At 42.9% G+C, this 13,868-nt stretch overlaps 1 protein-coding gene and 1 pseudogene across 1 annotated transcript; both read left to right on the top strand.

Moving 5' to 3' along the window:
- The first annotated feature begins 19 nt into the window (after positions 1–19).
- On the top strand, positions 20–1,407 carry LOC106601374 (WD repeat-containing protein 74 pseudogene; annotated as a pseudogene).
- A 525-nt stretch (positions 1,408–1,932) lies between these two features.
- tsn16 (Tetraspanin-16) lies at positions 1,933–12,256 on the top strand. Its single transcript, NM_001140911.1, is given in 8 exon segments — positions 1,933–2,176; positions 2,813–2,898; positions 3,258–3,455; positions 3,618–3,692; positions 3,842–3,949; positions 4,084–4,239; positions 4,337–4,420; positions 12,043–12,256. Coding segments are annotated over 8 exon segments (861 nt in total). The 5' UTR covers positions 1,933–2,088; the 3' UTR covers positions 12,109–12,256.
- The last annotated feature ends 1,612 nt before the right edge of the window (positions 12,257–13,868 follow it).

Raw genomic sequence — 13,868 nt, 5'->3', positions numbered from 1 at the left:
ATCTGTGTGGTGTCCATCTGCTGTTTGAATTTCTTTCTTTAGTGTCTTGTCTGTTCTGAAACGATGCAAAACAGAGCTACAGCACAGAGAATAACGTGTTAGAATTTTTGTTTTCTTTTCTTCGCAATCTTTTCGTTCTTTTTCATGGCAGAAAAAAGTCAAGTGTGCTCAGTATGGGTGGGATTGGAAACAGGGATATTAAAAGGAGTGAGCCTATCCAAAAAACAGGCTTTCAACTTCTGTGAGATGAGCTGCCTGAGCCTGGACCAGGAAGTGTGTGTCCTAGGCTGGGGAGATCAACATGAGACTGAGGTACTGGTGGGGTCTGTGAATGGCACAGTGAAGACATTTAGCACAGAGAAGGGCATCTTCGCTGAGACCAGACAGTGTAGGGAGAGCACCCAGGGCAGGTTCACAGGACTTGCCGTCACAGACAGTGCTCTGATCACGTGTGTGGAGACAGGACTGCTGAGGATCTGGAAGGAGGGCAGCACAGACACAGTTGAGATAAATGCTGGGACGAATGTTTGTCAGATGCGACAGAATCCCTCGCAGCACAACCAAGTGGCCACAGGAGGGAAGGAGAATGGCCTAAAGGTCTGGGATCTGGAGAGTCCTGAAACACCCATTTTCACCTCCAAGAATGTACGTAATAACTGGCTGGACTTGTGTATGCCAGAGTGGGTTAGAGACATGGCCTTCATCCCAGACTTCGACAAGATCGTCACCTGAACAAGTCACCACCAGGTGCGAGTGTATGACCCAGCCTCTCCGCAGAGGCGTCCGGTTCTAGAGGCTCATTTTGGGGAGTACCCCCTCACAGCCCTCTCCCTCCCTGCCAACCAAGACAGTGTTGTAGTGGGCAACACACATGGAGAGCTCGCCATCTTAGATTTGCGGAAAGGTCTGGTGCGTGGGTGTTTGAAGGGGCTGGCAGGAGGAGTGCGGGAGCTGCAGTGCCACCCCTCTCCCTCTGGTGGCTTCCTGTGGTTTTGATCGCTTTCTGAGAGTACACAGCCTGGAGGACCGCTCCCTACAGCACAAGGTGTATCTGAAGTCACGATTCAACTATGTGCTTCTGTCCAGCAAAGATGTAGAGCTGAGCAGTTCAGCAGTAACCGGAGATGTGGAGGAAGTGAAAGAAGAGGAAGGTGAAGTGGATGAGGTGTGGGACACTATGGAGATGATAATAGACCAGGCTAAGAAGAGAGCAACAGAAGAAGAGGAAGCCATAGTTACAGGTGTAGAGAAGACTACGAAGAAAAGAAAAGTGGTCAAATGACCCGCAGTGGAGAGCTTAAGGAAAGGGCTGTGCTCTCTATGAGAAATGCAGAAGCTCTAGAGGTCTGCCAAAAGTCTGTGTTGCAGATGTACAGACTGTTTAATAGTTTTCCTATTAAAACTTAACCCACTCTGAAGTTGTTTGCATGCCCTTCTATACCAACTTCCTTGAAATGTAGCTAACATACATTTATTATTATTATTATTTTTGGAAACAAAAAAGTGTATTGAATGTACAATATACCCAGGGCTATTACAATATCTCATAAAACTCTGAACATGATTGGTTCTTGTAAGTGTGTGTGTGTGTGACAGCGAGAGTGCAACTCCCCTAATAAATGAAAAATGAAAAAAAACACAGCATAGAGTTGCTAAACCCAGAGGCGCAACATCGCGAGACTTCCGGGAACGCTTGCGGAACAGACAATCGACCAGGCAGGGGTTTGTGGTTTAAAAAGTCAATGAGAGAAGTGAAATCTAAAGACACAATGTAGATTCGAAGCAATGTCTTAAGTAGTTGAACATGTTATTACTCCAACCTCGTGAAAGTGACAAACTGACACGTTTTCATTTTCGTCAAAAAACTACTTTTAAGGAGTGCATTTGATTTTGACGGCCTGCACATGCGCATTTCGGCGCGAGACGACCGTTAGACTCGATGGCGTTTTCTACGCATGAGTTTAGCTAGCAAAGTCGCCATGACATCGCCTACGAGTGTGATCGGGGATTTCTATTGGAGAAGCAGTTTTAGCCTTTCTTCATACTGTACTGGTTTTGACCGCAGTGTGTAGTGACTGGACCGAGAATATGACACCTGTTGGCCAGGCAGACACAGACAGTTGGCAGCAAGTAGGCCTTAATAGCAGTAGGCCTAAATCGTCTGGACCTATTAAAAGTAAGGACAGACGCTAATGTTAGCTCGCTAGCTAAAATGGCGCTAGTTAGATAACTAATTTAACTATAACGTCTAAACATAGAGGGTTGACTAGCTAAGTTAGCTAACTACCAGTAGCAAGCGATCCATGGTCAGGTCACTCTAGCTAGGCTAATAGTTAGCTAGCCACGTTAGTTAGCTAACACTAGACAGTTCGAACTGATCGTTAATGTTAGTTATTAAAGGGAGAATCTGGGATTGGTACATCCATTTTTGTATCCATATTTTTAATTAGTGATACTATTAGATAGCTATTTACTCTTGAAGAATATAACTCATACATTTATCATGAGCTTAACATTAGTTAAACTTCTTTATCACATTCAAACCCAAAATTGTGTAAGCATTTATATTCTATTGTTTGTAAACAATGTACATTTAAACAAACTCTGTATAGCTTCAAAACATGGTTAACATTTGGATCTAATGGCTGGTCAGTCCTGGCATCCATAGCTCCATCTTTGAATTTGAGAGTAGTTACATTTCTTCAGTCCCATCTCTCAGCTGTTTACCAAAAATGTGTCTCATTAGCTAGTATTATTATAAGCCTATCCTGTTCTGTATAATTTTGTCATATATTTTCTCCTTTCATTATAGAAGGTCGAACTTGCAAAATGGCAAGACATGACAAACTGTACACATGGATGCGGTATTTGATGTTGCTGCTTTGTGTGATACTTGTTGTAAGTAGCTAAATGTTGCCTAGCTAGCAAACAAAGCCCAGTTGAACTGTGTCTGTGTTTGAAATGCAAATAATGAACATTCTTCTATAATCGATAATGTAAACTGTTCTTGGCTAGCTATAGAAATATAGTTGCCCTCTCATAAAACCGAGGTTTGTGAATGCATTGCAAAAGTTGAACACACAGAAGAAGACAGCAACTGCTGTTGTTGTCATTGTAATATTACCTAGCCTGAGAAATCCATCTGTCAAAACATAGAAGAAAAGAAAACAGGTCCATAACAACTCAAATGCAATTTATTAGCAGATGATAAAAAAAAATGAAAGAACACCACCATCCTTATCTCCCCTTCCCTCCAGATAAGTGGCTTTGTGCTGCTGGGGCTTGGCGCATGGATTAGATATGGAGCAGCTACGTTTGTGGATGTTCTGGGCCCCTACTCGTCTCAGCTCATCTACATCAGCTACATCTGTATTGGTATGGGCTCAGTGCTGTCTTTCACTGGTCTCATCGGCTGCTGTGGGGCTTGGAAAGAGAACCGCTTCTTTATCATACTGGTGAGAGACAACAGTTGTGCAGTCAATTTCAAGGCACCATGCAATAATTGTCTTACTGTGTTATACTACTGCAGAGTTGTAAATGTCCCACTCTTTTCCCCCTGCAAGCTTCAATAAGAGGCAACATTTTCACTATCTCTGCATTTTTTGTACCCTGAACAGTTTTTCTTCATCGTGACAATGCTATTTGTTGCTGAAATCATTGGGACTATTTTTGTCTTGACGTACCGGAATCTGGTAAGAATAAATGAACATGCTGGCATCTGTATCATCAAGTAGGCGAACCTATATCATAATTTAGAGCCCTGTAAATTATTTAATTATTTGTATGATATAGCCTAGCCAGGCTATGCCTTTCAATAAGCTGTGATGTCTGTATGTGACAGGTTAGCTTAGTGGTACGTGATGCAAGCAAGAATTCCCTGATGACTGCCTATATGGGCCCAGCGGCAACAGACCCAATCTCAACAGCATGGAACACAGTCATGGTTAAGGTGAGAAGCTCTAATGGGGAAAGGTCCAAATAGGCTTGGCTTTACTATTTGGTTCTTTTGACCACCAGAGCATCCCAGACAGTAGTTATTACAGCTAATGTTTTTGATGTCTTTATTGGTTTTTCATCTCTTAGTTCAAATGCTGTGGTTTTGAGAACTCGACTATAGATTTCAAGGGCTCTGTGTTCAGTACAACCACGGGTTTGAACTACCCTAAGACTTGCTGCGTGAACAAGACCCTTGCAGATTGTGACGGTATCACCATCACTCCAAGTCTGATCCAACCACAGGTAACCTAACCCAGTGCCTCACTACACTATGTTGTATAAGTCTGTGCTCTAATGCTGTAAAGCCTTAAGCCAAATGCCCCCTGTGTGTTTCCCCCAGAGCTGCTTTGGTAAGGTCATCACAGTGATCAGAGAGCAGAGTGTCATCCTGGGATCAGCAGCTGGCTGCATATGTATGATGGAGGTATGGTATGGGAGAATCTCAAATCGGTTTTGCTTGACTCCTCGCGTCGTCTCCTCCGTCCTCTCCTCACCTGATGAAAAGATGGCGCCGAAGAACATGACTGACGTTTTACATTCTCCCAACCAATTGTGCTATTTTGTTAGTTGTTTTGTGTAACTTATTTTTTTACTTATTGTGTACATAATGTTGCTGCTACCGTCTCTTATGACCGAAAATAACTTCTGGACATCAGAACAGCGATTACTCATCGCGGACTGGAAGTAACTTTTTCCTTTAACCTCTTACATCTAGATGTTCCGCTAGCGGAACACCGCTCCAATATCCAATGATAGGGCGTGGCGCGAATTACAAACACCTCAGAAATCCAAAAACTTCAATTTTTCAAACATATGACTATTTTACACAATTTTAAAGACAAGACTCTCCTTTATCTAACCACATTGTCCAATTTCAAAAAGGCTTTACAACGAAAGCAAAACATTAGATTATGTCAGGAGAGTACCCAGCCAGAAATAATCACACACCCATTTTTCAAGCTAACATATAATGTTACCAAAACCAAAACCACAGCTAAATGCAGCACTAACCTTTGATGATTTTCATCAGATGACACTCCTAGGACATTATGTTATACAATACATGCATGTTTTGTTCAATCAAGTTCATATTTATATCAAAAAACAGCTTTTTACATTAGCATGTGACGTTCAGAACTAGCATACCCACCGAAACTTCCAGTGAATTTACTAAATTACTCACGATAAACGTTCACAAAAAACATAACAATTATTTTAAGAATTATAGATACAGAACTCCTTTCGGTGAAAGCACATTTTGCAATATTCTGAGTAGATAGCCCGGCCATCATGGCTAGCTATTTTGACACCCACCAAGTTTGGCCCTCACCAAACTCAGATTTACTATAAGAAAAATTGGATTACCTTTGCTGTTCTTCGTCAGAATGCACTCCCAGGACTTCTAGTTTACACCCAATGTTGTTTTGGTTCCAAATAATCCATAGTTATATCCAAATAGCGGCGTTTTGTTCTTGCGTTCAAGACACTATCCGAAGGGTGACGCGCCGGCGCGTATCGTGACAAAAAATGTCAAAATATTCATTACCGTACTTCGAAGCATGTCAAACGCTTTTAAAATCAATTTTTATGCAGTTCTTCTCGTAAAATAGCGATAATATTCTGACCGGGAGACGTCGTTTTCGTTCAAAGACTGAAAATGTAAAATGGACTCTTCACGTGCATGCGCGCACCCGTTTCATTGTTCTCAGATCGACCACTATCCAAATGCGCTACTGTTTTTCAGCCAGGGACTGCAGAGTCATCATTCCCCGTTCTGGCGCCTTTTGATAGCCTATGGGAGCCTTAGAAAATGTCACGTTACAGCAGAGATCCTCTATTTTCCATAAAGAGGCTATAGAAGTCCAAGAAATGGTCAGAGAGGGCACTTCCTGTATGCAATCTTCTCAGATTTTGGCCTGCCATATGAGTTCTGTTATACTCACAGACACCATTCAAACAGTTTTAGAAACTTTAGGGTGTTTTCTATCCAAATCAAACAATTATATGCATATTCTAGTTTCTGGGCAGGAGTAATAACCAGATTAAATCGGGTACGTTTTTTATCCGGCCGTGAAAATACTGCCCCCTATCCTAAACAGGTTAACGAGTCCAACAAGAAGGATATCCTGCTTTCACTGGAACAGGCCCAGATCCCCGCCTTTTGTGTGAAGAAAAGACGAAGGAAAAGGGGCCGCAGATCGGGCAGCCTTCTGAGAATCCGTAGGCGAGCAAGTAAACTCCCACTGCCATCGGTTCATGCTAACGTGCAATCATTGGAAAATAAAATTGATGACCTACAATTAAGATGATCCCACCATCGGGACATTAAAAACTGTAACATCTTATGTTTCACCAAGACGTGGCTGAATGACGATACGGACAATATAGAGCTAGCGGGATTTTCCATGCACCGGCAGAACAGAGACGCTACCTCTGGTAAGAGAAGGGGTGGGGGTGTGTGTCTGTCAATAACAGCTGGTGCGCGATGTCTAATATTAAAGAAGTCTCGAGGTATTGCTCGCCTGAGGAAGAGCACCTTACCTTATTTATGATAAGCTGTAGACCACACTATCTACCAAGAAAGTTCTCATCTATATTATTCGTAGCCGTCTATTTACCACCACAGAACGAAGCTGGCACTAAGACCACTCTCAACCAACTCTATAAGGCCATAAGCAAAGAAGAAAATGCTCGCCCAGAAGCGGCGCTCCTAGTGGCCGGGGACTTTAATGCAGGCAAACTTAAATCAGTTTTACCAAATTTTTACCAGCATGTCACATGTGCAACCAGAAAAAGAAAATCCAAGACCACCTTTATTCCACACACAGAGATGCATACGAAGCTCTCCCTCGCCCTCCAATTGACAGATCTGACCATAATTCTGTCCTCCTGATTCCTGCTTACAAGCAAAAACTAAAGCAGGAAGTACCAGTGACTCGCTCAATACGGAAGTGGTCAGATGACACAGATGCGACACTACAGGACTGTTTTGCTAGCGCAGACTGGAATATGTTCTGGGATTCATCCAATGGCATTGAGGAGTACACCACTGTCGTGATGTTGTATTGATTAATGTGACAACTGCTGCTCGTTGAATGATTAAAAGTTTATAATTACGTGATTAAATGAATCGGGCAATTATTAACTCATTAACCTGGCGCACCATGTTAAAGTTTGGTTATATTTCCCAAATTAACTCAAAAAATATCAGTCGCATAATCCGGGAATCTGCACAATCCGAGTCTCACCAAATAAGTCCGTACCACACCAATTGAGTTGATTATTTATTTGCTAACAAGCTAAAATGATAATATAAGATACACATACACAAACACACAGTCTAGGCTATTGATTAGAACTTAGTACGATAAAACAGGTCTCTGCGTGGACCGGATTCCGACTTCTCAGATGACGGTCCGTCTTCGGTTACCGGGTGTAACTCTCTGTTTCTTCTCACGATGTCAGTGTCCTTTCTCTTAGTGGTCTGTTTCCTCACCCTTGCTCTGAAAAGTGGTTTTCGGAGGAGGGCTAATCATCCGTGTGGATGGTTCCAGCATGGGAAGGAAAACAGTGTAGACAGGGTGACCGGGTGGTCCTGCTTGAATTTACCCCGTTTAGATACAGCTACTCGTCCGTAACATAGGTTGTTAAAAGGTTCCTTTGTCTTCTTCAACTTTGTGTTGCGTTTTGGGTTTGCTGACCACTCAGACCTTGGCTGCAGCTATGTTAATTCTTAACTCATGTTTTATACCCTGGGGTCAGAAATGGGCGTTTCCGCCTTTAGGGCAATTCTCTGGGTGTACCAAGTTATGAGGCAAGGTCAGAATTTTACTCAGATCCAATTTAGACAACTAACTTCACATTTCATCTTTACAAAAACATTCTCTTTGATCTGGACATTTTCCACACAACGTACAATATGCAAACAGTATTAGGAAAACTCTCAAAGTTACAATGTTTTCGTTATACCGTCGTCCTTTAACTTTTAATAACATAACAAAAACAAGATTATTTTCATATTCCATCTATCGTCATTACCACCATTGTGGCTGACGAAACCTAATTGTCCCAAAGTCCATTTATTGCATGTTCTGAGGCTGGTTCTTCATAGTGACAGGATAAAGGAATTTTGTCTACTGCCTTAAGATTTACAATGGGCGTGAGGTGTCATAAAACCCCCCCATCTCCATACCTCTCGATCTCTTCCCCTCTGGTGGGTGTGAGAGATCTCTGTAGGATTGTGGTCCACGGTAACTTGACCCGAGCAGGCCAGTCATGACACCACCTCAGTCAATGGCTTCATCAATAAGTGCATTGACGACGTTGTCCCCACAGTGACTGTACGTACATATCCCAACCAGAAGCCATGGATTACAGGCAACATCTGCATTGAGCTAAAGGCTAGAGCTGTCGCTTTCAAGGAGCAGGAGACTAATCCAGACACTTATAAGAGATCACGCTATGCCCTCAGACGAACCATCAAACAAGCAAAGCGTCAATATAGGATTAAGATTGAGTCCTACTACACCGGCTCTGACGCTCGTCGGTTGTGGCAGGGCTTGAAAACTATTACGGACTACAAAGGGAAACCCAGACGCGAGTTGCCCTGTGATGCGAGCAGACGAGCTAAATGCCTTTTATGTTCGCTTCGAGGCAAGCAACACTGAAGCATGCACGAGAGCACCAGCTGTTCTGGATGACTGTGTGATAACGCTCTCGGTAGCCGATGGGAACAAAACCTTTGAACAGGTCAACATTCACAAAGCCGCTGGGCCAGACGGATTAACAGGACGTGTAATCAAAGCATGCGCGGACTAACTGTCAAGTGTTTTCACTGACATTTTCAACCTCTCCCTGACCGAGTCTGTAATACCTACATGTTTTGAGCAGACCACCATAGTCCCTGTGCCCAAGGAAGCAAAGGTAACCTGCCTAAATGATTACGGCCCCGTGGCACTCATGTCGGTAGCCATGAAATGCTTTGAAAGGCTGGCTGGTCACAGCATCCTCCCGGACACCCTAGACCCACTCCAATTCACATACCACCCCATACCGCCCCAACAGATCCACAGATGACCCTAACCCTAACGCTAAACCTTTTCCCCCTCATGAAACTGAAAAGATTTGGCATGGGTCCCCAGATCCTCAAAAGGTTCTACAGCTGCACCATCGAGAGCATCCTGACCGGTTGCATCACCGCCTGGTATGGCAACTGCTCGGCATCTGACCATAAGGCACTACAGAGGGTAGTGCAAACGGCCCAGTACATCACTGGGGCCAAGCTTCCTGCCATCCAGGACCTATATAATAGGCGGTGTCAGAGGAAAGCCTATAAAATTGTCAGAGACTCCAGTCACTCTGCTACTGCACGGCAAGCGGTACTGGAGCGCCAAGTCTAGGACCAAAAGGCTCCTCAACAGCTTCTACCCCCAAGCCATAAGACTGCTGAACAATTAATAAAATAGCCACCGGACAATTTACATTGACCTCCCTCCCTTTTGTACACTGCTGCTACTCGCTGTTTATTATCTATGCATAGTCACTTCACCCCCACCTACATGTACAATTTACCTCAATTAACCTGTACCCCCGCACACTGACTAGGTACCGGTGCCCCCTGTATATAGCCTCGTTATTGTTATTCTTATTGTGTTACTTTTTATTATGACTTTTTATTTTAGTCTACTTGGTAAGTATTTTCTTAACTCTTCTTGAACTGCACTGTTGGTTAAGGGCTTGTAAGTAAGCATTTCACGGTAAAGTCTACACTTGTTGTATTCGGCGCATGTGACAAAAAGATTGATTTGATTTTGATTTGACCTCTTTTAAAAAAATGTCAAAAGTAATCGAGGATAGAAGTCGAGGAGAGGAAACGTGTAAAAAAAAAGTGCTTGTATGAAGTGACTCTTTCTCCACTAGCTCAGAGAAGGAATCGCAAAATACATGTGTAAAAAGATTAGTAACGTATACTGCTCAAAAAAATAAAGGGAACACTTAAACAACACAATGTAACTCCAAGTCAATCACACTTCTGTGAAATCAAACTGTCCACTTAGGAAGCAACACTGATTGACAATACATTTCACATGCTGTTGTGCAAATGGAAGAGACAACAGGTGGAAATTATAGGGAATTAGCAAGACACCCCCAATAAAGGAGTGGTTCTGCAGGTGGTAATCACAGACCACTTCTCAGTTCCTATGCTTCCTGGCTGATGTTTTGGTCACTTTTGAATGCTGGCGGTGCTTTCACTCTAGTGGTAGCATGAGACGGAGTCTACAACCCACACAAGTGGCTCAGGTAGTGCAGCTCATCCAGGATGGCACATCAATGTGAGCTGTGGCAAGAAGGTTTGCTGTGTCTGTCAGCGTAGTGTCCAGAGCATGGAGGCGCTACCAGGAGACAGGCCAGTACATCAGGAGACGTGGAGGAGGCCGTAGGAGGGCAACAACCCAGCAGCAGGACCGCTACCTCCGCCTTTGTGCAAGGAGGAGCAGGAGGAGCACTGCCAGAGCCCTGCAAAATGACCTCCAGCAGGCCACAAATGTGCATGTGTCTGCTCAAACGGTCAGAAACAGACTCCATGAGGGTGGTATGAGGGCCCGACGTCCACAGGTGGGGGTTGTGCTTACAGCCCAACACCGTGCAGGACGTTTGGCATTTGCCAGAGAACACCAAGGTTGGCAAATTCGCCACTGGCGCCCTGTGCTCTTCACAGATGAAAGCAGGTTCACACTGAGCATATATGACAGACGTGACAGTCTGGAGACGCCGTGGAGAACGTTCTGCTGCCTGCAACATCCTCCAGCATGACCAGTTTGGCGGTGGGTCAGTCATGGTGTGGGGTGGCATTTCTTTGGGGGGCCGCACAGCCCTCCATGTGCTCGCCAGAGGTAGCCTGACTGCCATTAGGTACCGAGATGAGATCCTCAGACCCCTTGTGAGACCATATGCTGGTGCGGTTGGCCCTGGGTTCCTCCTAATGCAAGACAATGCTAGACCTCATGTGGCTGGAGTGTGTCAGCAGTTCCTGCAAGAGGAAGGCATTGATGCTATGGACTGGCCCGCCCGTTCCCCAGACCTGAATCCAATTGAGCACATCTGGGACATCATGTCTCGCTCCATCCACCAACGCCACGTTGCACCACAGACTGTCCAGGAGTTGGCGGATGCTTTAGTCCAGGTCTGGGAGGAGATCCCTCAAGAGACCATTCGCCACCTCATCAGGAGCATGCCCAGGCGTTGTAGGGAGGTCATACAGGCACGTGGAGGCCATACACACTACTGAGCCTCATTTTGACTTGTTTTAAGGACATTACATCAAAGTTGGATCAGCCTGTAGTGTGGTTTTCCACTTTAATTTTGAGTGTGACTCCAAATCCAGACCTCCATGGGTTGATAAATTAGATTTCCATTGATTATTTTTGTGTGATTTTGTTGTCAGCACATTCAACTATGTAAAGAAAAAAGTATTTAATAAGATTATTTCATTCATTCAGATCTAGGATGTGTTATTTTAGTGTTCCCTTTATTTTTTTGAGCAGTGTATAATTTTAAAATCTGTGCATGCTTTTCTCCTGAGTAAACAGCTGATTCAAAGGGGGAGTGGCAGATTTCAAAACACTTTGCAGAGGATGCACTTCAGTATCCTTTGCCGAACAAAGTAATTGAGGAAGGGAGCAAACTCCTCTGTTCGCTTACTAACGAATTTCAACTGTCCTTAACCACTTATTGGTTTCCGGGTCACGGAGGAAAGGAGGAAGAGGAGTTGAGGAGTGGACTTTTGCCCAATTGAGAATCTCCCTATGAGTTACACTGCTCCCTCAAGTTCTTCTGGAGAACTTTAACCTCTCTCAGACCCAAGGACTATTGCTGAAAAGAACTGCACTTTTTAAAGCATAGTAATGCTTTTTCTACAGTAACTCACCATTAGGACCTAAAGAGTATTCTTAGTTTGATAACTATCTATTCTATAGCAATTGGTTGCTGAATAGATAATGTTGCTTGGCTTCAAGTCATTGTTTTCCTGTCCTCTCCTCTTTTCAGTTATCCTCCATGATCCTTGCCATGGTTTTGTTTGTGAAGTTGGGGCTCATGAGGCATCCATGGTGAAGCCAAAGGGTCCGTCCACACCTGGAGGACATCAACAATCCCCACAGGCAACAATAAAGTTCTGCTAAATGATAAAAGTTAGTGTTTTCCTTAGTTGAAATCGTATCTGTTATTTTGGTTATATTAAAAGTTGAATATATTATTTTTTAAAGCTATGTACTTTTTTTCACTGGGAAGGGAAAAGCTAGTCAGTTGTACAACTGAATTCATTCAACCGAAATGTGTCTTCCTCATTTAACTCAACCCCTCTGAATCAGAGAGGTGCAGTGGGGCTGCCTTAATTGATGTCATCGGCACCCAGGGAGCAGAGTGTTGGGGGTTAACTGCCTTGCTCAAGGGGGAAAAAAATGAAGATCTTTACTCTTTGCCATCTCAGGGATTCGAACCAGTGACCTTTCAGTTACTGGCCCAATGCTCTTAACTGCTAAGCTACCTGCCGGCCCGATGTTATGTTCAATTCCAACAGAATATGTAATCTGCAATCGTCTCAGTTTAATTTTAGTGCTCACAATTTTGACAATAGCGCCCTCATGTGAAATGATTAATTAGTGAAGTGTAGAGAGAAGACATTTTTAAGGTGACTTGATATGTAATAGCTGCTTCTATTTAAACAAAATAGCTGATTCATGTAGATCTATTTTTTGCTTTGTTTTTTATGTTTTATTTATTTTTACATCAATACATCTATTGCCACTATTGTTCATAAGGTGTAGAATATGTCTTATTCAAAAAGTGACACTTGAAGGCCACATCTAATATCCCTGTGTTTACAGGACTGTCTGTCCACATCACAGCGGATTTTGTGTATGACTTTGGCTTCCTCATGCTTGATCAATCTTTATTGGAAGGAGACCAACAACATTTACTAAACAGGCAAACATCAGAGTTAGACATTACAGTTAGTGTTCACCATATGAATAATACTGTAACCTTGCCGGTTGAGCTTTAGATTAATTCCTAACTGAATTAAAAGGGTGATCAGTCCACATATTGTACAATAATTTTTCAGTGATCAAATGGAAAGAAATGGGGGTGTTTACTTCAGCTGGTTATAGAGTACCACAGTGTGAGTCATAATACCCATAAAATGGGGAAATGGTTACAATTGTTTTTCCACATTTCATTTTTCCCATAGGGGATTTTAGAAACACTTCAAATAAGGGCTGTATTTTGTGAAGGCTTACCCAGGCGTGACTTTTTGATAACTGTAAATCTCTCTAGGACAAGGTAACTTTTATCAATAACCTTGCATGTATTTACCTCCCAAAAATGAAATGCTAATAAGCTGCTAATGTGGCTGTCATAAACAACTACAAATGCCATGATGATCTGGACGAGAAGGTAAGAATCTCTGGATTAACTATCTAATGTTAGTTAAATGTAGTAATTCATAAATTGGCTACATTTATTTGAATAGACAATTCTGTGAACTGTTGTGCAAGTTTTAAATTGACACAATAACTGTTAGTAAAGGTGTCAGCTACAGATGACGTGCAGGAGCGTGCAGGCATTTGTAGTTTTGCAAGATGTCTACTTTTATGCTAACTAGTATTTTCGAATGTGAGTTTAAATAGAGCCGAATATATTGATAAAATTCACCTTGTGGTTTTATGGTATTATGACACTTCCACTGTGGGGCTCTATATAACTTCAGTGAGAATGGAATTAGTTTGAACTGGTGTTTACTTTTAGGGTTTTCCATCTCCAGTGAGTTATACAGTTTACAGAACAGTGTTAATATGTAAAGGGTCACATATGAG

The sequence above is a fragment of the Salmo salar genome, chromosome 03 (assembly GCF_965601325.2).
Source record: "Salmo salar chromosome 03, fSalSal1, whole genome shotgun sequence".
Taxonomy (NCBI): domain Eukaryota; kingdom Metazoa; phylum Chordata; class Actinopteri; order Salmoniformes; family Salmonidae; genus Salmo; species Salmo salar.
Note: the sequence above shows the minus strand (reverse complement) of the source record. Positions and strands in the feature narration are given on the sequence as shown.